The sequence below is a fragment of the Schizosaccharomyces cryophilus genome, assembly GCF_000004155.1.
Source record: "Schizosaccharomyces cryophilus OY26 unplaced genomic scaffold supercont4.1, whole genome shotgun sequence".
NCBI lineage: Eukaryota > Fungi > Ascomycota > Schizosaccharomycetes > Schizosaccharomycetales > Schizosaccharomycetaceae > Schizosaccharomyces > Schizosaccharomyces cryophilus.
In genome coordinates, this window is record NW_013185624.1 from 610,063 (window position 1) to 632,220 (window position 22,158).

The 22,158-nt window shown below is 38.0% G+C and overlaps 14 protein-coding genes across 14 annotated transcripts; 11 read left to right on the plus strand and 3 right to left on the minus strand.

The window, feature by feature from the left end:
- Window positions 1-59: 59 nt before the first annotated feature.
- On the plus strand, window positions 60-1,423 carry SPOG_03833 (ER chaperone Rot1). Its single transcript, XM_013166097.1, has 2 exons — window positions 60-276; window positions 332-1,423. The coding sequence occupies exons 1-2, from the start codon at window positions 148-150 to the stop codon at window positions 902-904; spliced, it is 702 nt and encodes a 233-aa protein (XP_013021551.1). The 5' UTR covers window positions 60-147; the 3' UTR covers window positions 905-1,423.
- Window positions 1,424-1,529: 106 nt separating this feature from the next.
- On the plus strand, window positions 1,530-2,421 carry SPOG_03834 (40S ribosomal protein S11). The gene has a single exon (XM_013166098.1). The coding sequence runs from the start codon at window positions 1,576-1,578 to the stop codon at window positions 2,032-2,034; it is 459 nt and encodes a 152-aa protein (XP_013021552.1). The 5' UTR covers window positions 1,530-1,575; the 3' UTR covers window positions 2,035-2,421.
- Window positions 2,352-3,790, plus strand: SPOG_03835 (homoisocitrate dehydrogenase). Its single transcript, XM_013166099.1, has one exon. It carries the CDS (start codon window positions 2,445-2,447, stop codon window positions 3,531-3,533), a length of 1,089 nt encoding a protein of 362 aa, XP_013021553.1. The 5' UTR covers window positions 2,352-2,444; the 3' UTR covers window positions 3,534-3,790.
- Window positions 3,791-3,801: 11 nt separating this feature from the next.
- On the minus strand, window positions 3,802-6,143 carry SPOG_03836 (ribulose phosphate 3-epimerase). Its single transcript, XM_013166100.1, has 2 exons — window positions 4,642-6,143; window positions 3,802-4,548 (listed from the first exon to the last, which is right to left on the minus strand). The coding sequence occupies exons 1-2, from the start codon at window positions 4,676-4,678 to the stop codon at window positions 3,899-3,901; spliced, it is 687 nt and encodes a 228-aa protein (XP_013021554.1). The 5' UTR covers window positions 4,679-6,143; the 3' UTR covers window positions 3,802-3,898.
- Window positions 5,331-6,357, plus strand: SPOG_03837 (uncharacterized protein). Its single transcript, XM_013166101.1, has 2 exons — window positions 5,331-5,442; window positions 5,534-6,357. The coding sequence occupies exons 1-2, from the start codon at window positions 5,343-5,345 to the stop codon at window positions 6,139-6,141; spliced, it is 708 nt and encodes a 235-aa protein (XP_013021555.1). The 5' UTR covers window positions 5,331-5,342; the 3' UTR covers window positions 6,142-6,357.
- Window positions 6,286-7,528, plus strand: SPOG_03838 (tetraspan protein Dni1). Its single transcript, XM_013166102.1, has one exon. The coding sequence runs from the start codon at window positions 6,540-6,542 to the stop codon at window positions 7,242-7,244; it is 705 nt and encodes a 234-aa protein (XP_013021556.1). The 5' UTR covers window positions 6,286-6,539; the 3' UTR covers window positions 7,245-7,528.
- Window positions 7,529-7,596: 68 nt separating this feature from the next.
- SPOG_03840 (CMGC/MAPK/ERK protein kinase Spk1) lies at window positions 7,597-10,361 on the minus strand. The gene has a single exon (XM_013166104.1). It carries the CDS (start codon window positions 9,730-9,732, stop codon window positions 8,617-8,619), a length of 1,116 nt encoding a protein of 371 aa, XP_013021558.1. The 5' UTR covers window positions 9,733-10,361; the 3' UTR covers window positions 7,597-8,616.
- Window positions 7,716-9,774, plus strand: SPOG_03839 (uroporphyrinogen-III synthase Ups1). Its single transcript, XM_013166103.1, has one exon. The coding sequence runs from the start codon at window positions 7,848-7,850 to the stop codon at window positions 8,595-8,597; it is 750 nt and encodes a 249-aa protein (XP_013021557.1). The 5' UTR covers window positions 7,716-7,847; the 3' UTR covers window positions 8,598-9,774.
- Window positions 10,362-10,423: 62 nt separating the features above from the next.
- Window positions 10,424-13,488, plus strand: SPOG_03841 (myb family protein Eta2). Its single transcript, XM_013166105.1, has one exon. The coding sequence runs from the start codon at window positions 10,747-10,749 to the stop codon at window positions 12,439-12,441; it is 1,695 nt and encodes a 564-aa protein (XP_013021559.1). The 5' UTR covers window positions 10,424-10,746; the 3' UTR covers window positions 12,442-13,488.
- Window positions 13,489-13,984: 496 nt separating this feature from the next.
- On the plus strand, window positions 13,985-14,981 carry SPOG_03842 (cAMP-independent regulatory protein Pac2; the record flags this gene model as incomplete). The annotated part of the gene is made up of 4 exons (XM_013166106.1): window positions 13,985-14,685; window positions 14,778-14,805; window positions 14,921-14,932; window positions 14,964-14,981. The coding sequence occupies 4 exons, from the start codon at window positions 13,985-13,987 to the stop codon at window positions 14,979-14,981; spliced, it is 759 nt and encodes a 252-aa protein (XP_013021560.1).
- Window positions 14,982-15,080: 99 nt separating this feature from the next.
- SPOG_03843 (repressor-RNA polymerase III Maf1) lies at window positions 15,081-17,412 on the minus strand. Its single transcript, XM_013166107.1, has 3 exons — window positions 17,319-17,412; window positions 17,167-17,265; window positions 15,081-16,816 (listed from the first exon to the last, which is right to left on the minus strand). The coding sequence occupies exons 1-3, from the start codon at window positions 17,322-17,324 to the stop codon at window positions 16,205-16,207; spliced, it is 717 nt and encodes a 238-aa protein (XP_013021561.1). The 5' UTR covers window positions 17,325-17,412; the 3' UTR covers window positions 15,081-16,204.
- A 389-nt stretch (window positions 17,413-17,801) lies between these two features.
- On the plus strand, window positions 17,802-18,585 carry SPOG_03844 (uncharacterized protein). The gene has a single exon (XM_013166108.1). It carries the CDS (start codon window positions 17,904-17,906, stop codon window positions 18,261-18,263), a length of 360 nt encoding a protein of 119 aa, XP_013021562.1. The 5' UTR covers window positions 17,802-17,903; the 3' UTR covers window positions 18,264-18,585.
- A 13-nt stretch (window positions 18,586-18,598) lies between these two features.
- Window positions 18,599-20,251, plus strand: SPOG_03845 (19S proteasome regulatory subunit Rpn11). The gene has a single exon (XM_013166109.1). The coding sequence runs from the start codon at window positions 18,908-18,910 to the stop codon at window positions 19,832-19,834; it is 927 nt and encodes a 308-aa protein (XP_013021563.1). The 5' UTR covers window positions 18,599-18,907; the 3' UTR covers window positions 19,835-20,251.
- On the plus strand, window positions 20,214-22,132 carry SPOG_03846 (glycine decarboxylase T subunit). The gene has a single exon (XM_013166110.1). It carries the CDS (start codon window positions 20,609-20,611, stop codon window positions 21,776-21,778), a length of 1,170 nt encoding a protein of 389 aa, XP_013021564.1. The 5' UTR covers window positions 20,214-20,608; the 3' UTR covers window positions 21,779-22,132.
- The last annotated feature ends 26 nt before the right edge of the window (window positions 22,133-22,158 follow it).

The window sequence follows — 22,158 nt, forward strand, 5'->3', positions numbered from 1 at the left end:
ACAAGGTACACCGTTATACAACGCTATTCGATGATTCCCACCTATATGTGCCTTAGCCTCTCTTGTCAACAACCAACACCACCCTCAAAGAATTGAAGGGAGTATCCCGTTGTACTCAGGCTTTATCCCTTCTTAAAGTGCTTGACAATGATTCTTCCTCTTTCCATTTTCTTTTGCAGCTTTCTTTGGATCGCTAAATTGACAAAGGCAGACCAGTCGGATCCGGATCTAGTCGGTACTTGGAGTTCCAAATCACAAACAGTAATGACTGGACCTGTATGTCTTTTTTTTATGCTCTTTTATAAACATATACTAATTACCAAAACTTTAGGATTTCTTTGATCCATTAAACGAGGACTTTTTTGAACCCGACCTTCCTGGTATTAGCTATAGCTTTACGGACGATGGCCATTTTGAAGAAGCGTTGTACATTATTAAGCCCAATGCCTCGGTCCCCCATTGCCCAAAGGGATTTTTGCAATGGCAACATGGTACTTACAGCATCAATGACTCGAAAGCTATAATCCTTTCTCCTATTAAAGGCGACGGACGTCAACTCGAGAGTGACCCTTGCAATAATGGTGATCATTCCGTTTATACTCGTTACACTCAAGATGAAGTCATGAAAGAATACGCCGTAAGCGTCGACAAGTATCATGGTCGTTATAAGCTTCAGCTTTACGAATGGGATGGTACACCCAAGCAACCCATGTATCTTGTATATCGTCCTCCCAAGATGCTTCCTACTACATTTTCTGGTGCTAGCGATAGTAATCAAGTCCAACAAAAGCGTTGGCTCTTAAAATACATTGCGCCCCTGGCTGACAAGCATACTACTACGATATGGTGGTTGGGTTTGACTTTTATTGCCGTTGGTAGTATTGGCTATTTAATCGTATCATAATGAAGCCGGTCCTACATGTATTGGTAATTCCCTTATGTTTTAAAATCTCTTCTTTTTTTTAACGTATATAACTACATTCATTTATTGATTTATATTTCGTATATGATGCTAAAGGATCTTTGGTACATAAACCTACTTTTGAGGGAAATTCATTTTCTTTAATTGGAAATTTGAATGTTTCGTTTCTTTCGTTCTTTTTAATATTTTTTTTTTTAACTTTAGCTTTCTATAGTCTCGGGACTTCATACAAGAACTTCCCCGATGTTACAGCCATGCATTTTGCATTTCTCCTTTTGAGTCTTTCGTTCCTTTCTTTTTTTATTCTCTTGGCATGCAACCTAATCTTTTTGCAGTTTATTCTCGTTTTCACTGAGCCCTAACATGAAAGGAGACAGTGTTTAAAATTGTTTTATATGAATCATTTCTATACTAACAAAATCTTTTAACGGAAGGCATCTCCATTCATGTATTCTATAGCTTTAATGAACGTAAGTCTACATTATTTTTTGAAGAACTAAGACTTAAAATGTATATTATTATATTACAGGCACTAAAACCTAAACATTATTGTAGGGAGGTTTGACCTACCCTACCCTAAATAAAGACAGTCACATGTAAATCTTTTGGTGTTAATTGTCTTCAAGGGTGAATTTCATCTTCAGCAACACAGGATGGCCACTGAACTTGTCGTGCAAAGCGAGCGTGCTTATCAAAAGCAGCCTCACATTTTCCAAAATGCCAAGAAGGGTGCCGGTCGCCGTTGGTACAAGGATGTCGGTTTGGGTTTCAAAACCCCTTCTGAGGCTATCTATGGTCAATACATTGACAAGAAGTGCCCCTTCGTTGGTGAAGTTTCCATCCGTGGCCGTATCTTGACTGGTACTGTCGTTTCTACCAAGATGCACCGTACCATCATCATCCGTCGTGAATACTTGCACTTCATCCCCAAGTACAACCGTTATGAGAAGCGCCACAAGAACGTTGCTGCCCACGTCTCTCCTGCTTTCCGTCTTAACGAGGGTGATGTCGTTACTGTTGGTCAATGCCGTCCCTTAAGTAAGACTGTTCGCTTCAACGTTCTCCGTGTTGTCAAGCACACCGAAGGCTCTAAGCAATTCGGCAAGTTTTAAAATATATCTTTTTTAATATAAGGTCAATTTAAGGAAGGCATATAACGGCTATGTTGTAGTGGTTTGTTTTCTGGTTAGTATATCCTCCTCCATGTGAGAATGTCAATTGAGTAGTCCGTCCATCCCGCTATTTGAAATTTTATTTTAGCATAAACCATTTGTAAGCATAAACAAACTATAAGGTTTGCAGGAAATTTCTGACTTCTATTAGGATAATTTTAGTTAAGAATTATGAGTGTTCATTAAGGTCTTAAAGCAAACACTCTTGTTAGCAAACTTGCATAGAACCCTTGGTTACAGTAATAAATAAGCGACAACTCGCTGCCATTCCTTATATCAAAACTGATCAATGATCTATAATTTAGCACCTGTAGACTTCTGTCCTTTTCAATCATTGAGTTCGTGGAAGGATGTCTTCAGTTCGTAAAGTTGTCTTGGGTCTTATTCCTGCAGATGGAATTGGTAAAGAAGTAGTTCCTGCAGCTCGTCGCTTAATAGAAAATCTTCCATCCAAACACAAACTTCACTTTGATTTTGTCGACTTGGACGCTGGTTGGGGTACCTTTGAGCGCACTGGCAAAGCCCTTCCGGATATCACTTTGGAAAAATTGAAGAAAGAATGCAATGCAGCTCTTTTTGGTGCTGTTCAAAGTCCTTCTCACAAGGTAGAGGGCTACTCTTCTCCGATTGTCGCTTTGCGTAAAAAGATGGGTTTATATGCCAATGTTCGTCCAGTTAAATCTCTCGATGGGGCTCAGGGGAAGCCGTTGGACCTTGTGATTGTCCGTGAAAACACTGAATGTTTGTACGTTAAGGAAGAACGCATGGTCGAAACAACTCCGGGTAAGCGTGTTGCTGAAGCCATTCGTCGTATTAGCGAAGAAGCATCTGTTAAAATCGGTAAAATGGCTTTTGAAATTGCCAAGTCACGTCAAGCTCTTCGTGCCTCTGGTGCTCCTTCAATCCACAAAAGTCCTTTGGTAACTATTATCCACAAATCCAACGTGATGTCTGTTACTGATGGTCTTTTCCGTGAGTCTTGCAGACATGCTCAGTCCCTTAGCCCCTCTTATGCCTCCATAGCCATGGATGAGCAAATTGTCGACTCTATGGTTTATCGTCTATTCCGTGAGCCTCAATGCTTTGACGTTGTTGTCGCTCCCAATCTTTACGGTGATATTCTTTCTGATGGTGCTGCTTCTCTCATCGGATCTCTTGGTTTAGTCCCTTCCGCCAACGTCGGTGATAATTTTGTCATGTCTGAACCTGTTCACGGTAGTGCTCCTGATATTGCTGGTCGTGGTATTGCTAACCCCGTCGCTACGTTCCGCTCTGTCGCTTTAATGCTTGAATTTATGGGTCACCAAAAGGCTGCTGCTAATATTGTTACTGCTGTCGACAAGGTGTTGAGCCAAGGCAAAATTCTTACTCCTGATTTGGGCGGTAAGTCTACTACTAATGAAATAACCGATGCCGTTATAGAGTCTTTGAGCAACTAAATTTTCATACTTCGAACTTTCGACATAGGGGCTCCTTCTTTCTCTCAGGTTTCATATAGATCACACTGCTTTTTGTTAAATTTAATTGGTATGATTTTGTGATAATATTCTTTCAAAGTAAGACTTTTCAAATAGTACAAGTTTCATCATCATTCCTTTTCCATATTATACCTTTTCGTATAGAAACAAAAAACAAAGAAAGGCAGATATCGACTTTCGAAAGCTACATCATGGTTTATTAGCAAATAAAGTTTCACGTCAAAAGACATCTCGTATCTCTTAAACATTTTAAAGATTTTGGAATCAAAGTAATAAAATTTTAAACAATATATAACTTAAAGTTCAAGCCTGTACAAGCTCGACTTCTATTTCGCCCAAGGCTTGGTTTCTTGAGCCTTCAAAACAGAATTGCGAAGCTCAGCAATTACTTGGGTAGGGTTCTCTGCTTTGAAAACAGCAGTGCCGGCAACAATGACATTTGCGCCTGCATCTGAGGCAGCGTCCACAGTCTTAGGAGAAAGTCCGCCATCCACTTCAATGTCTAAATCAGGGTAGCGTTTGCGCAAGTAGTTCACCTTAGGCAAGCATTCAGAACGGAAGCTTTGACCTCCCTTGCCGGGTTCGACGGTCATAATCAAAGCCATATCAAGGTGCTGGACCAAAGGATCGAGGACTTCTACGGGAGTATTAGGCTTTACAGCGCAGCTTACGAGCATGCCTCGTTCATGGGCCCGATTAATAACTTCCATATGCTTTTCAGTAGCTTCATAGTGAAAGCAAAACATATTAGCACCGGCATCCGCAAATTCATCTACCCACTTCTCGGGATTCATAACCATGAGATGGCAATCAAAGAAAGCCTTCTCTTTGGTGAAATGGTTACGCATTGCTTTGACGACAATAGGACCAATCGTAAGGGAAGGAACAAACTGAGAGTCCATAATATCAACGTGAAGCCAGTCGCTGCCATATTCTAACATGCGACCAACCTCATGTTCAAGATTGGAAAAGTCACCTAAGCATTGTCAGCAAGACCTTCTCATCTGGTTACACGGGAGATACGAAAAAAAGATGAATTTAACGAATGTTTATGCCTTTATAAACTTACCAGATAATAAAGAAGGTGCAATTTTTGCTTCTGACATTCTTTCTTAGTAAAGTCACTATTTCGGAACTTGGTGGATTTTGGATGAGTTGGGTATTTCGTAATAAATTTCCAAATATATAAAGAATTTAAGTGATGCGCAAAGGTATACGAAAAAAAGTTATATTTTTTCTGCATTTAATAGAATAAAACGATTTAAGTAGTTCCCATCATGAAAGTATGAGATTGGCATCTTTGTATATTATTTAAAGTCAGTTCCATCCTCAATAGTTGTTGCAGTCCTTTTAAGCTGCTTTAAGTAGAAACTGAAAAGTAAAAGGAAAGATAAAGAGTCCTTTTGAAGACGATCCAAAGAAAAGCGAGTGGAATTGACGGCCATCAGAAAAATTCAAGCTGCCGGGAAACCAATTCGATAATCGAATAAGAGGTTCACACTGAGGAGTGGTTTCACCTCAATTCATTGGCATTCCTTAGGACCCTCTCTGATTGAGATCATAGCCAATTCAAGATTCACACAAGTCCAGTAATGACAGAAACCACCATAACGTCCTCAAAACTAGATTCATAATTGGGATAATAGAATTGAATTCGTAGCTAAAGAATCCTTTTTATAAGTTTTTTAAGGTTTTTGGAATTTTGCGATCCCTTTGCTATATAGTAAGGAACTTGGGCCTTCTTTTTTACGCCATACTTTGAGATTCGGGATGAATGGAAAAAAATCTACGTTTTCTGTAGATCCTTTAGTGCGTATGGTATGCTCGCCTTTACGACAGGACTTGTCGACGCATCATTTGCTTCCTAGAGGTAAGCAAGAAACATAATTTACAAAGATGCTTTCATAGCCTTTCTTGGCCAATCTCCATGGAATTTTTCCCCGGCTAATCATGTTGTTTAGAATTAATGGGAAAATTCCCTGCTCTTCGTAATCGTTTTACTCTTCGATTACTTCCTTTTGCCGAAGAGCAACATCCTCTTCTCAACCGTCATGTGTCGGTCTACTGCAAGCTTTCAAAATCGTACTTGCAGCCTTCTTCCAAGAAAATTTTAAAGAGATGGAATATGGAACTAAAACAAGCTGGAAACCCTTCAACCGTAGACCTCGTCCAAGCTGAGCTGGAGTCTTCTCTCAATCGTCTCATACCATCGCAAGAGGAACAGGAGAAACAAGGATGGATTCATTATCAAGACTTTACTTCTTGTAACCTACATTTGATAAATACAAAGGATGCTCATCCTGGGCTTTGGGTTCAATGGAAGTTTGACGATTTAACCTCTGAGCAAGAGCATACGAGAAAGCAACTGCAAAACAAATATCCTCAAATATCATACTTACCTATACACAAAACTGTCTCATTAAGCACATACAAAGAGAAATTGGCACGTTTCTTTCCGGAATCTACGACTTATACATTTATTCCTACTGGTCCATTGACTACTAGACTAGGCATGGTATTATGGAAATTATTGTTTCTACATGAAGAATGGAAGTATCAAAACACATAAACTTTGTGTTATTCCATTTCTGCAAGCTGACTCTAAGTTTCTTTGTTGTCAAATTTCTTTGTTCTACAAAGACAAAGAAATGACACGAAATAAGGATTGATGTCACAGATTTTTTTTTTCTTTTTTCCTTTGTTACGCTCGATACTTTGTTTTTTCTTTTGATGGATGCTCTTTCAACGGAAACCTCTTTCGCCTTTTCCAGTGCCATTGAGTGTTGCAATCGAAGTATTTTCCATCAAAAAGAGAATACTAAACTTTTTGCTTTTGTAGAATCTATCTCTTCTTGTTGCTTGCAAGTTTTCTTTTCTTATCCCTTTGCATAGACAGTGCCTTTCACTTTTACCTCGACTACAGGGTACAGCTGTTTCTCCATCCTAATCCTCTTTTTTATCATCGTCATGTTCTACATAAAGTGCATTCTTCAGGGCATATGTGGTTTTTGTCTTTTGGGCGCCTGGATTTTGTTGGCTTTGGTCATGACTGGCTGTAAATCCAAGACAAGCTCCCATCTTTCATTGTTCAATTTGTCAAGTCATTCTGCCCAAGTTAATGTTGGTTATTTTTCTATGTGTTTGCTTAGCGGTAATAGTTCTACCACCTGTGATAAATCCATAAACACCCGGAGCATTCCTTCTTTCTCAATGGCGGATTTGCGGTCCAAGTTCATTCTCCCACAAGTCCATCCATGGATGGTAGTATTTTCGTTTTGTGTTTGTGGAATCTGCTTTCTTTTGGCTGCTGTCGCTGCAATCCCTTTTATGGATCGACTTCCTTACTTACGACTAATTCGACTTTATTTATCCTTTTTTGCTTTTTTGAGCGTTCTAGTTACTGCTCTATTTGTACATGTATCCGTCTCTTCCTTTGTCATGGCTATTGAAGCTGCCGATGTTTACCTTCATGCTGCCCTGGGGAAGAAAGTTGTTATTTTGTTATGGATATCCATGGGTCTTCTTGCCCTTGCGACCCTCATTGATGTAATTTTTCACATTGTATCAACGAAGGCAGAGAAAATTCGCCAAGCTCTTTTCGAGAAAAAGTTTTCCTTATCACGGTCAAGTACAGCTGTTTCTTCTGCTACTTCGTCCAGTATAAAAAAATAACAGGTTTAATGAAGGTTTTTAACAAATTCTCTTTCTTTTTCTTTTTGCTTTACCTCCAATCTTTGGAACCTTGGATCTAATGTCTGGCCTTTTGTTTATTATTCTAACACATGATGATATATGTTTGTTTTGTACCTTTCTATGACTTTTACCATGCGATGACTCTTCTGCATTCATTTTTAGTTTTTCTATAGAGGATATACGTTTAATTTCTTATAATTTCATGCATTCTTTTGATGTCTTTCTCTTACAATATGCAATGTGTATACATCCATTGAATCCGTTTCCAGAGTTCATAAGTAAGCGATGCTAAAATCAAACACATAAACTTAATATTGTTATTCTTATAAAACATGTACATTTTATTCAGGATAGCTTCAATTTCTTTTTTTATTTTAGTCATCTAATTTTCTTTTATATACCATAGATCAATTCTCATAAATAATCATTTCTTAATAGTGATGTGGAAAGAGACTTCCCAAAGGTTTCTTTCTTTTCTATCGTAAACGTCTTGGCGCACGAATTTCTCAAGTTGAAAATTCTTCCATATTCGTCGTTGGTTACAAAAAGTAAACTACTCCTTCATACATTTGAAAACAACCTATGAAGTCCGTATTGCTGCTAAAGACCCAGTCCAACCCGGTCGATCCATATGTAGATGCATTTAAACAATACCAACGAAATACTTTTTTCTTAGCGGTTTTGCAGCATCAACCTGTAAATGAAAGCATTCTACAAACCAGGCTTTCTCAATTATTGTCCAATTATTGTGGGTTGATTGTGACCAGTCAACGAGTTAGTGAAACCCTTAGTGCTGCGTTGAAACAGCTAGACGAATCTACTCAAAATACAATTTTAAGCTCGATTCCAGTTTTTACAGTGGGCCCGGCCACAGATGATAGCATTCGGAGACTCGGGTTTCAACAAACATTTGGTAGAGGTTGTGGACGTGGTGAAATTTTAGCTGATCTCATCCAAGTATGGTACCAATCCACTTGTCAATCTAAGCCTTTGCTCTTCTTAGTAGGCGAAAAGCATCGCGACATCATTCCTAGAAAATTAGGAAAAACCCGCATTGAAGAGCTGGTGGTGTACGTAACTCAAGAGCTCGAGCAAAGTCAAAGTCAAGTTGTAGAGATCATTGAAAAACACCCAGAAATAGACTGGATCGTTGTCTTTAGTCCAACACAACTATGCTCACAAATAGCGTCTCTTTCAAGGAAATTAGCAACCATAGGTCCTACCACAGGAAATTATCTTCAAAAGCTTGGTATTGAGCCGAACCTTGTTTCGTCGGCTCCTAATCCAGTCAGTTTAGCGTCAGATATAAACGAATATGATCTAAATAATTAATGAATAAAACATTTATTTCTTAACGGAAATTGACTTCGCGATAAATTAGAGCTTTCAGAACGGGGATTTCCAGTTCCTCCTTCTTGCAATAGAGATCCACGAGGTTTGGTGGCATGGGAGGTGCGTTTGGTTCATCTTCTGGATCATGATAAGCAGCTACATACGGATGCTCTAAAGCTTCCTCAGCAGTTATACGCTTATCAGGATTAAAAGTAAGCATACGCTCTAACAAATCAATGGCTTCTGGAGAAGCATGGGGAAACAAGTTTATGAACGGAACCTTCGAGGTGAAAGGCAGACTACGAATGTATTTGCGAGCCCGCGCAGAGCGTATTCTGTTGAAATCATCCATCGTTGGTGTTCCCAAAACGTTCAAAATTAGCGTGATCTGACTGTGATAATCTTTCCCTGGGAAAAGGGGGCGTGCAGCTAGCATTTCAGCTAAGATACAGCCAGTGCTCCAAATGTCAATGGCTTTGCTGTAGTCGCGAAAACTAAGCATGATTTCCGGAGCACGGTACCAACGAGTAGCGACATACTCTGTCATAAATCCAGGACTTCCCTCTTGTAATGCGGTAGAACGGGCAAGGCCAAAATCTGCAACTTTTAGATCACAGTTAGCATTCAAAAGAAGATTCGATGGCTTCAAGTCACGATGCACTACGCCGGCGCTATGCATGGCCTTCAGAGCACGGAGAATTTGGTAAGTGAAATATTGGCAATGATCATCGCTAAGAGGTTGAGAGCGGATGACACGGTACAAGTCCGTTTCCATAAGCTCTTGCACAATGTAGACATCTTCCAGCTCTTGATAGCTAGGAGGTGGAAGGATATCCAAGATAGCAATAATGTTTTCATGATGGAAGTGGCGTAACAGGCGTATTTCGCGAAGTGTACGCAGAGTAAAGACAGGATGGTTGAAAGGATGGATTTTTTTTACCGCAACCTTGATACCGGTGGGTTTGTGAACGGCAGAACAGACAACACCATAAGCGCCCTGTCCAATAAGACTTGTCATTTGGTAATCTCTTGGTAATTCAAAATTAAGATTATGAATATGCGGGCTTCGACGAGCATTGTTCGTCGAGCGGTTGTTCTTTTCAAGAATAGCATTAGCAGAAGTAACGCTGGCCATGGCTTCAATTGTAGTTAATAAATAAAATAAGTAAATAAAAGCAACCTTAAAAGAGTGAAATTTCTGTTGTAAAGGAACCTATAGCTGCGAAATAGTAGAGAATAGCAAGAAAATACAAAACTTTTTGTCAAAAGCAAAAAAAACAAAAAAGAACAGAGCTAATTAAATCAATATTAATACTCAGAAGGACAAGAAGCTTTTCAACGGGAATTAAGACAATGTTTCTTTCATAAATCGTAAGCTCGAGTTCAAGCTCAAATGTAAACAAAACAAAAAAAATACTTTCGACGCGTTTTGGCGAAAAATAAATTAAATCCACAAAACCTCTTCGTCGATGAGCTCCAAAGTAGGAAATTCGACGCTTTACAAGCAAACAACAAGTGGGTCAAAAATCCAAGACAGCAGATATCTTGCTATGATATCTTTTAAGAAAGAATTGTTTCCTTTTTTGATAAGTGTAGATGGTTCTATTCAAGTTTTGACCGCAGGGGGTCCCATTTATATCGCTCTTAGAACAAAGAAACATTTTCTTTGTTTATTTAGAGCAATTTGCCTTTGTTCCCTTCGTTAGATAAACGACGGGTTGTGACTTGGTGGAGTTGGAGGGTCAAGTTACAAATGTATGTGGTAGGAGCGACGCTCTTTTGCTTTTCTTGTTTACCCTCAAGGAAACGTATCTTTCCCCAACTACGAAGACTATTTACATTGTGTGAAAAACACAAAGGAATGCCATTTTAAGAGATTTATCTGTTATTTATATGATTTAAGTAAGTAATGAAGTAGGTTTAGGTGAAGAAAATGTCTAGAAATACCGGAATGGAAGCTGAAAGTGGTGATTTACGTCGCGTCAATAAAAAAGGTACTGACGCAACGACTTTTCCAAGATATATGGTGTTTAATAAAGAAAACTAGAAATATATTTTTGAATTTTTCGCGTTTTCGAGTTCATTTGTTATATATACCTGTCGTCACGGGGGCTAACGTTTGGGTTAGATTTCCTTTTTCTTCATTGTAATGACAAACTTTGTTGATACAAGCTCCAATTACAATCATACATCTAAGAAACATTTGCATTCCCCAAAAAATTACGCGTCTTCACGTAAATCTTTGATTTCAAGTCCATGTTCCAGTGAGAAAAGTCATTCTCATACCATGCTACCAGCTGAAGTTGCTAGTAATCACCTTAAGGACCATAATATGAACATGGTAGATTCTATAAACGAATCTTTTCAAAGTCCTTCTACAAAAGTGCGGAAGGACATTTATGACTTTGACGAAGGAGACGAATTTGTCTTTGGCTCTTTAGCCATAAAGCCATCTACACCACAACGGCTCGCCGTTACTACGTGGACGGATGACCAGAAAGAATGTTTAGAAGCTGCAAAGCAGATTATAAAATCTAATGTCTATTCATCTATCATCATTCGAACATATCCTCCTAAACGCAAACAGCAAGAGGCATCAGCAGACGCTGATGTTGATCCAACAAACGCCGATTCTGAAACTTCATTTGTAGTAAAAAAGAGGAAAAGTAGCTGGACGGAAGAGGATGAGAAGTGGTTTCGAGGCAAAATCGATGAACTGTTACAAGCGCGATCAATTTCATCTGATCAAATGAAAGAAATACTGGAAAGTTCGGATGCAAAAGCTCGTTTGTTTGGATTCCTGGAATCTGCAAGTTTATATTTACACCGCTCTGAAAACTCTTTGTTGACTTATATGCGAGCCATTTTCGAAGTTACTGGTTATGAACGACGACCTGTTCAAGAGATTGCTCTTGAAACTACCGAATCATCAATTCCTGTCTTTGACCGTGACGATGCTGAGTATATTCATGGCTGTGTGTTATCCTTTTGTGATAACGAGGGTATCACGTTGGAGGAATTTGGGCATCGCGAATGTGATCCTAGCATACATTACAAGGGACACCAGTCTTTGTATAACGAAATTTTGCTTGGGATTCAGAAACAAATTTGCAAGAAAAGTCTTTCAAATTATATAAAACTGGTTTATTGTCCAAAAAATGTACAAGAAAATTATGATGAAGAATCCTTTCAAAGACTGTATCAGTTGGTGAGCGAACAAGGAACCAAATGGAGCTGGATTGCAACTCAAATGGGTCTCCCCTCAAAAGAATGTGCATTACTGTGGAAATATGCAGCAAAATCTTCCAAGTTTTCTTTGGCAAAGTCTTTGAGTAGCAGCCCAAAGTCCAGCCCTACAAGTCCACTTGTTAATCCTGCTCGTGAAGAACCTGAGGTACACACATTAAATAATAATGAGAAGCTTATGAAGAGTCACTCATTGGAAGACAATCCCAACCCAAGTTTCGAAGATACAAATGAACAGCCATTACTTATGAGATCGAGAACTGATGAGAATAAAAAACAGAGCAAGAAAAAAAACAATAAAAAGAAAAAGAAAAAAAATGGATCCAAGTTTTATGCTGGAGATAGTTTACAGCTATTAGAGCATGTTCAGAACTCCGTTCCACCAGACGCAAAAATCACAGCAGATTTGGATTGGGATCGCATATCAAGCGTGATGTCTAGATGGACAAACGAGGAGCTTAAATTACAAACTGATAACTTAATTTCGACTGTGAAAGGTTGGAAGAAAAAACCTCTTCAACAGAATATTAAAGCAGCCATTGATGAATTAAAAACTTTACCTCAAGGAACTTTAAAGCAGATCAATCGGAAAATTTAATTTCGTACCTGCGTTCGTTGCATAAATGAACCTCGTTTCGAATCGTAATTTCTTTATTGGCTCATTTATAATTATCTGTTGTTTACGCATGTTCTTATTTATTTATTTTTTTCATTCGTTTCCCTATGATAACATTTATGATGTATCGATTTTTATGAATAATAATAATTCATACATGAGATGAATGTATGTACGCATGAAACTTTTACTTATGATAAACAAAAGTCGCTCTTGGAATGTGTTTACAAGCAAGTGTATGTACGATAGACTGTTTCATGAACGCTCACGACTGGCTCCTTTAAAGTTTCGTCAATGTGAATTCATTGTTATGTTATTGACAATATGAATGTACTGTACTCTTTGCCACTTTTTAAGCTTCTCCTACATGCGCAATTCCTTTGTCAGCGGTTTTGTAGCAGTTTTAATTTTTTCTTAACACCCTCTCAGGTTTACATCACTTCTGTGAAAGGGGTTGAAGTAAGATGTCAATGTTGGTGGAATAGTCACAAATAGAGTGAGAATTACCGAAAAGCGGTTACCTTCACTTATCTCATCCAAACAATGAGATAAAAATTTTCTGTGACTTGCTTAATTGGTGTGTGTGCAGACTTACTCGCACGGTGTTGTGAAGTTAAAAATTTTTTAACTCGCTAAACGGGTCACTGCTCCTTCGCATACAAAACTTTTTTTAACCCTACTATATCTAACCTTTTCCTTCGCAAACAACAGCGTTGCTTCTTAAAAAGCTGGATATTGGGAGTCTTTTTTCACTGTTGATAAGCGTCTATTGACGACTACTCACAGAGGCTTGGCAAAGAATTACGTTTTTAAAACGTTGCTCCTGTTCGAAGTCTTTGCAGCTTTCCTACGATCAAGGTTTGGAACGACTGGTTTTTGAAGTATATTTTTGTATAAATCAAGGCTTTATTGTTCTTTTATAAGAAAAATAAAGCGAACGCTTTGACAGATTTATACAGTCACATCAGCGAACTACAACCTTAGATCGGCGGCATATTTTACGTTCGCCAGCCTGTCTCTTCCAGTTTTGTAGGTTGCAGGTTTGATTGAAAATACGGAACGGTGCTGTCGAGCACAATAGTATAGATTGAAGGACACGGTAGAGTTGAAATTTGCTGGTTACGAAAAGTAACTCGAACTAGGCCTTGTTTGCTATTTTTGCGTTCATCTCTAAATAGTTCACCTGGTCTATCAGCTGATTAGACACGTTTTTGGTTGCTGGGAAAGAGAGGTCTGTATTCAATACGAATATTGTGTTTGAGTAGTTTGAAAGTTTATTGGAAACTTTCATTTCATTCACACTGTACATACAAAATTTTTACGGCTTAATTAAGCTGTGCTTACCGAATTATTTCTGTTTTTTCTTGCCAAGTTTTGGACGAAAAAGCTCAACCTTTCGTATTCTAACTATTTCGGAAAAAAAAGTTTATTTATTATACTGTGGTGGTTTTTATTTATCAACGGCTTTACTTATCAATATTTGCAAAGTTTCACCAAGCCTATTTGATATTAGTCACAATTCATCATGCAGACTTACACCGGTGTCATAAAAACTCCGTTAGATGCCATCATCCTTTTTGAGGCTTGCCGAATTGGCTTATTACCTCGGGTACAACGCCGTCTTTCTGACCACGAACGAAGCTTGATTCGCGCTGGTAGCGTATTTGTTTGGGACGAACGGGAAGCTGGAATGCGTCGTTGGACTGATGGTAAATCATGGAGTGCTTCTCGTGTGAGCGGCTCCTTCTTAACATACCGGGAAATGGAAGGAAAACGTAAACCTTACCAAGGAACTCCTGGTGATAGTACCGTGAAACGCTCTTCCTCAGTAGAGCCTCATAATCACAGCTCTCTGAGTTCTTTTCACCAGGACGATAGTGGTGCTGGTAGCATGAGTGATGACAGTTCAATGGATGATGAGAATATGCGCGGCTTACATTACAAACCTAATGGCTTGATAAAACAATCCTTTAGTATTACTACTTCTTTGAACCATAAACTGCATCTAATTTCTTACTCTTCTCCCATTCCAGATCCTTCCCTTATTTCACCTTCTTGTGATGTAAACCTGTCTCGAATCACGATTCCTTATGGTCTGTATCCTGATGCTGGCCCACCACTTGTGCAAGCACCCAAATTCCTCGCTCCTTATGATATACCCGTGGAAAAGGTAGCATGTAGTGAGGACGCTCGTGTTTTGGACAAACTCCGACAAGCTTTATGGTTGTAGATATGCTTATTTCCCAAGGGTTTTTTAAAAGGGTTTTTTAGAAACTCTTTTGTGCTATGCTATAGATCCATGCCTTATAACTTTTTAGATACTTTGGCATACAAAGGGAACGTTTTGTATGTTTATAATGTTTATATTTCATTTATGATGAGTATCTATTTGACATGTTTCTGTTGCGGGTGTCAGGTTATGACATTCGTATAATTGTTTTTTAAATGTTTTAGATTTTAGGTTTATTTCCTAGTAAGTGTTTTATAAAAAAATTAGTTTTTAGATGTTTCAATACAGATAGAAAAAATTAACGGCAGATTGAATTTCTACTTCTAATGACGATAGGATTACAAGTTTTTATATAGAAGAATTTATGGAAAACGAAAAAGTGATTATTCATGTGTAGGAATACGTGTAATTATTGTTTAAAGGTAGGATGAACAACCGAATACGAAAGGTAGAAATCCAATGTCTGATGGCCCTAATTTTTTTTTTTTTTTTCTTTATTTTTTATGTTTTTCCAGAGTGAGAAGAAACCTTTATCTTTCTTTATGTTGTCTTGGGGAAAGTCTCATATGATTAATCGTAAACGCTACTCATCTTATACGATGCATGTGCCCTAAAACCATGAGATTCCAAAGCATTTCTACTCTCAAAAAGACGTTTAAAGAAAGAAGTGAAAGGGAAAAACGAGAGTTGATATATCCTATTCTTAAATCTGATCTGTATTAACAGAATTTCTTGTAAAAGGTGACAAAACAAGTGGTTCTTTTCGTAGTATTCTTAGAATAAGATATATCATCCATTAAACTTGTCATCTAGGATAAAGTTCTACGCTAAATTTCTAAAGTCATTTTCAATTTAGCTTCATGAAAAAATGGAATTATTAAATTACAAGTAACCAAGTTTGCAAAGAAATTGAAGTTCTGTGCATTCATTATATGTACCTAATTTTTAGCACAAACAACAAAGGTCATGAACGTAGACAAACCATCAAAAGGACTAGTAAGGAACCATAAAAAGAGGAAAGATATTACTGATTCTTTCCTTATGATCATGATTGACGAATACTCCCCCGTAAGAGAAACATTGGCTTCAGCCATGAACATTGAAACGAATGTAAAAGTAATGATCATTAGAGCTATGGGATGGTTTCTTTTGTAACCTCATCAGAAAAAGTATTACATGTATTGAACATTTCAGGCGATCAAAAACCAATAAATTAAGAATTAAGGATTCTTCCTTTTGTATATATTACAGTGAGAAGAAAGAGCAGTTTATAATTAATCGGGAAGCACAGCACGTCCTCCTTTTTTTTATTATACAAAGGCATTCATAATAAAGAAATAAGCAAAAAAAGGTTGGAACATGCTTCATTCGTTGTCTTTCAACAATAAGACGAAACTAGGTTCAAAAAGGAAAATAATATAAAAATCTATCATCAAAAAAGGAAAGCAAGAGGGAAGTCAGGACGTGAAACAGGGGAATAAAACATTAACGAAAAATGCAGAAATTAATAATACATTACTCATCCATATTGGCGACCCAATCGTCGTCAAAATCGCTGGGTTCACCATCCTCTGGAACCGGCGTCAGAACAGATTCATCCTCGTTTGCGTATTGATTCCGATACGTGCCTTCTTTCCCAAGACCATGAAGTGAAAAATAGAGCATACGCTTCATATTCTTGTTGAAGAAAAAGTACGACATACTCCATATCAGAGCTTCGTCTCCATAAGGATCGCTATCGCTGTCGGGAGTATAAGAGTATACATTACATTCGGATAGGTTTATATGCCGGTCTAGTGTCTCCCAAAGCTTGTTAACACTTATTCTACCACGACCCATGCCGTTGATGGTAGCATTCACGCTATCTAAAACCCGTGAAAGCGAAGGTTCTTTGTAAAAGTCGGTAGGCTGAAGATTACTAAAATCATGATCAGGGTGGGAAGCGTTTAAGGTAGCTACTATGTACATAAAAGTGCGACGCGATGAAGATTGATCAAGGGGTCCAAAAGGGCTCTGTTGTGTCAAGCTGAAAGCAAGTTCAGGGGATTTGCTACTGGAAAATGCAAGCATATCCTCTTGACACCGCGTTTCGATAGCCTTGTATAATTTTTTATCAGAACCGGTGGACTAAAAGACAGTTAGAAACCCCAGGAAAAAAAAAATAAGAGTAAAATAAAAGCAAGAAAAAAGAGAAAGCAATCGTCCTATAGAAATCGATTTAACGGCCACCAACCAAGAAGAACAAGACAAAAGACGAAATCCCCATTCATACGCGTCAATACATTTCTAATTCCAAGACTACAAATTGATAAAACTAATTGGTAAAGCCAAAAGAAAAAAGTTGCGTTTCTTGACAAAAAATAGACATTGTGGCCGCGTCAAAACCGAATCCTCCATTCAGCAGACAGCTTTCCATAAAAAATGTCCAGATGGCACATTCATGCCATTCCCTTTTCATACTTATTGTTTTTACTTACTTTTGTCGTGTAAATTTCACATTTTCCATGAATGCGACAATCGTCAGCGTCAAATGACAACGCGTTATTAATCGCGTCTAAATCGGCAAGTTCAAGGAACTGCAATTCATGTTTGTATTAACAATTCATGTATCATATACCAGTTATATTACCTTCATAGCAATGTTTACTAGGGTTTCCTTGTTTCCTTTATTTTCTTAATGTTGGTTAAGGACAGATAATTCTAACGGTAAACTAGACCACGTCAATTGTCACTCACTTTTACATCAGTAAACTGCCTTATCTATCTGTAATAAAGGTAACAGCGTAAGGCTTCATTGCACTAAATGTGTATTACACAAAACAACGTTTTTACACTATTTTATAGGCAGCCAGAAGGGTAAATAAACAAACTAGATATATATAATAAACAAATCTATAAAATAGGGAAATCTCCTCTTCCAATGGGTGTTTTGGATTGTATTTAAATAGTTTCATAAAAAGAGGTTTACAGGTATAGAATTTGTAAAATATACTAAGGGTTATCTTCGCAGATCCGTACGTAAATAAACATCTCTTTATTCAATCATTTACACAGGGTTCATCCACGAGAGAATTTCTTTTTCTAATTATTAATAAAAAAGAATCGTAAAATTAAAAAAAGTAACAGCTTTCCATCTGATTTTCCAGTTCATACACTACCCATCCTCGACGCCATATATAGAATATGCCAAGGGACAGTTTGCTCTACGCTTGCCATGGATTTTGTAGGCGGCTCACTAAAACTCAAGAATGTCAAGAAAAAACCGCTGAAAAAGAAAAAGAAAAGCTCCAAAAAACTTAGTGAAAAGATTGAAAAGCATACCGCGGCTGAAAACGATGATTCCAAGGAAGGAGATCCATCAGACTATCAGATGCTACGAATTTCAGAAACCCAAGAGGAGGCAAGGAGTCCAACAGAAGCTGAACGACAATTTGAAGCTATACAAGAGAAGCGACTTCTTGAAAAAGCCCGAAAAGAGCGATTTAAGACTCATAAAGACAAAGTCGATGATTACAATCGACTTTTGGATAGCCAATCTGAACACTTTGAAATGCCAAAAATTGGACCTGGTTAAAGAAGCTTCTTTTCTTCTGAAAAGGCTCACTTATTCCTTCCTTTCTTCTTTTTCTCTTTTTCTCTTTTTGTTTTTTCCCAATTTAACGAAATTGAATGATGACTATAAATGATTTAACAAAAAGGAGCATAGGTCGTAAATGCTCTATCGATTTGTAACGCGAATGTCGTAAACATAAGTTAACGCTAGTGACTGTATCTTTATCCAAAATAGTGAGAAACTAAAAGACAGTGAATGTTAGAATCCATTGAAATGTGATAACATACTATTAAAAGATTTACCGAAAATACGGTATATGGTCTTTGTATGACTATACTTGGAAACCATGAAACCTGTGCATTACCAACAACATTAGTAGAGAAAGTAAATAAGTTTGTCCATTTCATTCTTGTTTGTTTGGGCTTTTTTTTTACGAAACCTTTCTATCTATTTTACAAGAAACAATTTCCAAGCAGAACGAGCTGAAAGCGACTTTTTTAGAGCAAGTTTTACGTAAAGTAGTTTTCTCTGTTGGTTTCTCGCATTTTTTTTCACTAGATTTCGACAAAAAAGGCAATAGAAGCTTTTGTATCTGAAACGTGCTGCAATAAAGGCATACTCCTTTTCATTTTCAAGTTCAATCTTTTCTTTGTCATTTCTCCATAATGGAATCCTTACAACGCTTGTTACAAGGAGCACGCATGGGTGCTGGTGTCATGGGTGATCAGCCTCTTGTTGATAATTCGGAATGCGTTTATATCTCTTCTCTGGCGCTTTTGAAGATGCTTCGTCATGGTCGCCATGGTACTCCTATGGAGGTTATGGGTTTGATGTTGGGCGAATTTGTGGACGATTTTACTGTCCGTGTCGTTGATGTCTTTGCCATGCCTCAGTCTGGTACTGGTGTCAGTGTAGAAGCTGTGGACCCTGTTTTTCAAAAGAACATGATGGACATGCTTAAGCAAACCGGACGACCCGAAATGGTTGTTGGTTGGTATCACTCTCATCCTGGCTTTGGTTGCTGGCTTTCTAGCGTAGATATCAACACTCAGCAATCTTTTGAACAACTAACTCCTCGCGCTGTCGCTGTAGTCGTGGATCCCATTCAGTCTGTCAAAGGTAAAGTTGTCATTGATGCTTTCCGCTTGATTAATCCTTCTACTTTAATGATGGGCCAAGAGCCTAGACAAACGACTTCCAACTTGGGTCACGTCAATAAACCTAGCATCCAAGCTCTCATCCATGGTCTGGGAAGACATTATTACTCACTTCGCATCAACTATAAAAAGACTGAATTAGAAGAACTTATGCTTCTAAATCTTCATAAACAACCTTGGGCTCATGGCCTCTTGTTGGACAACTTTGATACTGCTGCCAACAAAAACCAAGCTACTATGGAACGCATGAAATCCCTTTCTGAACAATATACAGAGCGCGTGCAAAATGAAATTACCTTGACTCCAGAACAACTCCGCATCCAATATGTCGGTAAGCAAGACCCCAAAAAGCACCTGGATGCCGAAGTCTCCCAGTGCATCGATAATAACATTTCTTCCATGTTGGCTGGCATGTTAGATTCTGTTGTATTTTAATGGTTATTCTTTTTATGTCAAAAAATCGATTTTCGTGTTTTTATGAGTTGCTCTTTTCATTTGATATTGAACCACGATTTCGTAGCTATTTCATAAGCTATAAGCATGATGGTCATGAAACAAGAATCCTATTTAACGTTTTGTTCTATGAAGGACGTGAATGTTCTGTTTAAAAAAAAAAACGACCTTATTGACTGACTACCACCTACTGTTGATTTTAGAGACGAATTCCCAAAGTACTTTCTGTGTCCTAAATTCTCTTCAAGATACTTTTAGTGTCTCTATAATTATGTTAGATAAATTAGAAAATACGAAATAAATCTTTCTTATATCATTTTGCTATTCAATTTCTTTTTCCCATGCTTCACTTTTTTCCCTACGCTTTTTCATTTACGCATTCATTCTAGCCTTGGTATTATTATCATTAATTTTCCTTTTGTTTCTACGCTTTACAATTCTCCTCTGATTCCAATTTGAAAAATTTTAGATCTTGATAAGTCTCGTACTTCTTTTTCCGAAAATCTCATCTTAACTCAAAAGGGAGTATTAAACGACTACTTATACCTGTAAACTGAACTTTGTAATTCAAACCCCATACACAACCTGTGGGCATACGAAAACAGAGAATAAACGAATTCAAAGTTTCTGCTGAAGTTACGTTAGGAATTGTCGAATAAACTAACGAAAATTACTAAGTTTTGCTAATTGTAGATATTGTTTTGTTCATTACTAGACACGCTAATTTGTATCACATCCATTGGGTCCTATTTTAATATGTCTTCCTCCATAAAAGCCCGTATTCTTCCTTTTGTCATAAAAAGAGCCAATTCTTCTTCATCTGCTTTGAAGCACACTCCTTTGTACGATCTTCATGTCAATGCGGGTGCTACGATCGTTCCGTTTGCTGGATTCTCCATGCCTTTACAATATAAGGACCAAACCATCAGTGCAAGCCACAGATGGACCCGTGAGCATTCTGGGTTGTTCGATGTAAGTCATATGGTTCAATGGTTCATTCGGGGAGAGAATGCAACTGCATATCTAGAAAGTATTACACCATCATCTTTACAAGAACTTTCTTCTTTCCACTCGACTTTAAGCACTTTTACAAACGAAAATGGTGGTATTATTGATGATACGATTATTGCTAAGCATGATGACAATACATACTACGTTGTCACCAACGCTGCTTGCAGCGAAAAAGATGAATTGAATCTGAAAAAGCATCTTGAAAATTGGAAAGGTGTCGAGCTTGAACGCGTTCAGGATCGAGCACTGATCGCTATCCAAGGCCCCGAAACCGCTGCTGTTATTCAGAGCCTTGCTCCCTCTTACGACTTTTCTGCTCTCAAATTCGGTCAATCTGCTTATGTTGATTTCAAGGGTGTTCAATGTCTAGTCTCTCGTGGTGGCTATACGGGTGAGGATGGATTTGAAATTTCTATTCCAGCCAATGCTTCTGTTGATTTCGCCCAGAACGTTTTAGCTGATCAACGCGTACGTCCAATTGGTTTGGGAGCTCGAGATACTTTGCGTTTAGAAGCTGGTATGTGCTTGTATGGCAGTGACATCGACGATACTACCTCTCCTGTTGAAGGATCCTTGTCTTGGATTATTGGAAAACGTAGAAGACAAGAAAACAATTTTGTCGGCAGCAGTCGTATCTTAAAAGAGCTAAAAGAAGGTGCTTCTCGTCGCCGTGTGGGCTTCATTGTTGAAAATGCTCCTGCTCGCCATGGTAGCATAGTCGAGGTCGATGGTGTTCAAGTCGGCAGAATTACCTCTGGCTGTCCTTCTCCTACTCTTGGAAAAAACATTGCTATGGGTTATATCTCTACTGGATTCCACAAATCGGGTACCTCTGCTCATGTAAAGATTCGCAATAAACTTCAACCTGCTACCGTTGTTCGTATGCCTTTTATCCCTACCAATTATTACAAGTAATCATTTGTCCCTCGCTCACACTTGTTCCTTTTACTAATGTTCTTCCAAAATTTTCTCTTTATAACTTTTGGCTAAACCAGTTCCTATTCGTTTTGGTTGATCTAATTTTCCTTCTCTTCCCCTTGCTTCAACTGAGCTTTTAATTCTCTGATTAATCTGTTGGCTGGTTTCCCTACTTGATGATGGCTAAGGTACACTGTGTCATCTATTTTATATTTTTAAAATATTAACTAATAGTACTCAAATTTTTTATTAACAGCTACATTAACTGACCACACCTACTTTTTTTGTTTTGCCTTGAACTTTGTTTTAAACACTCAGTGAAATAGCTAACAACGAAAATTGTTACTTGACGTAATTCACTTGCAGCTAACAGTATA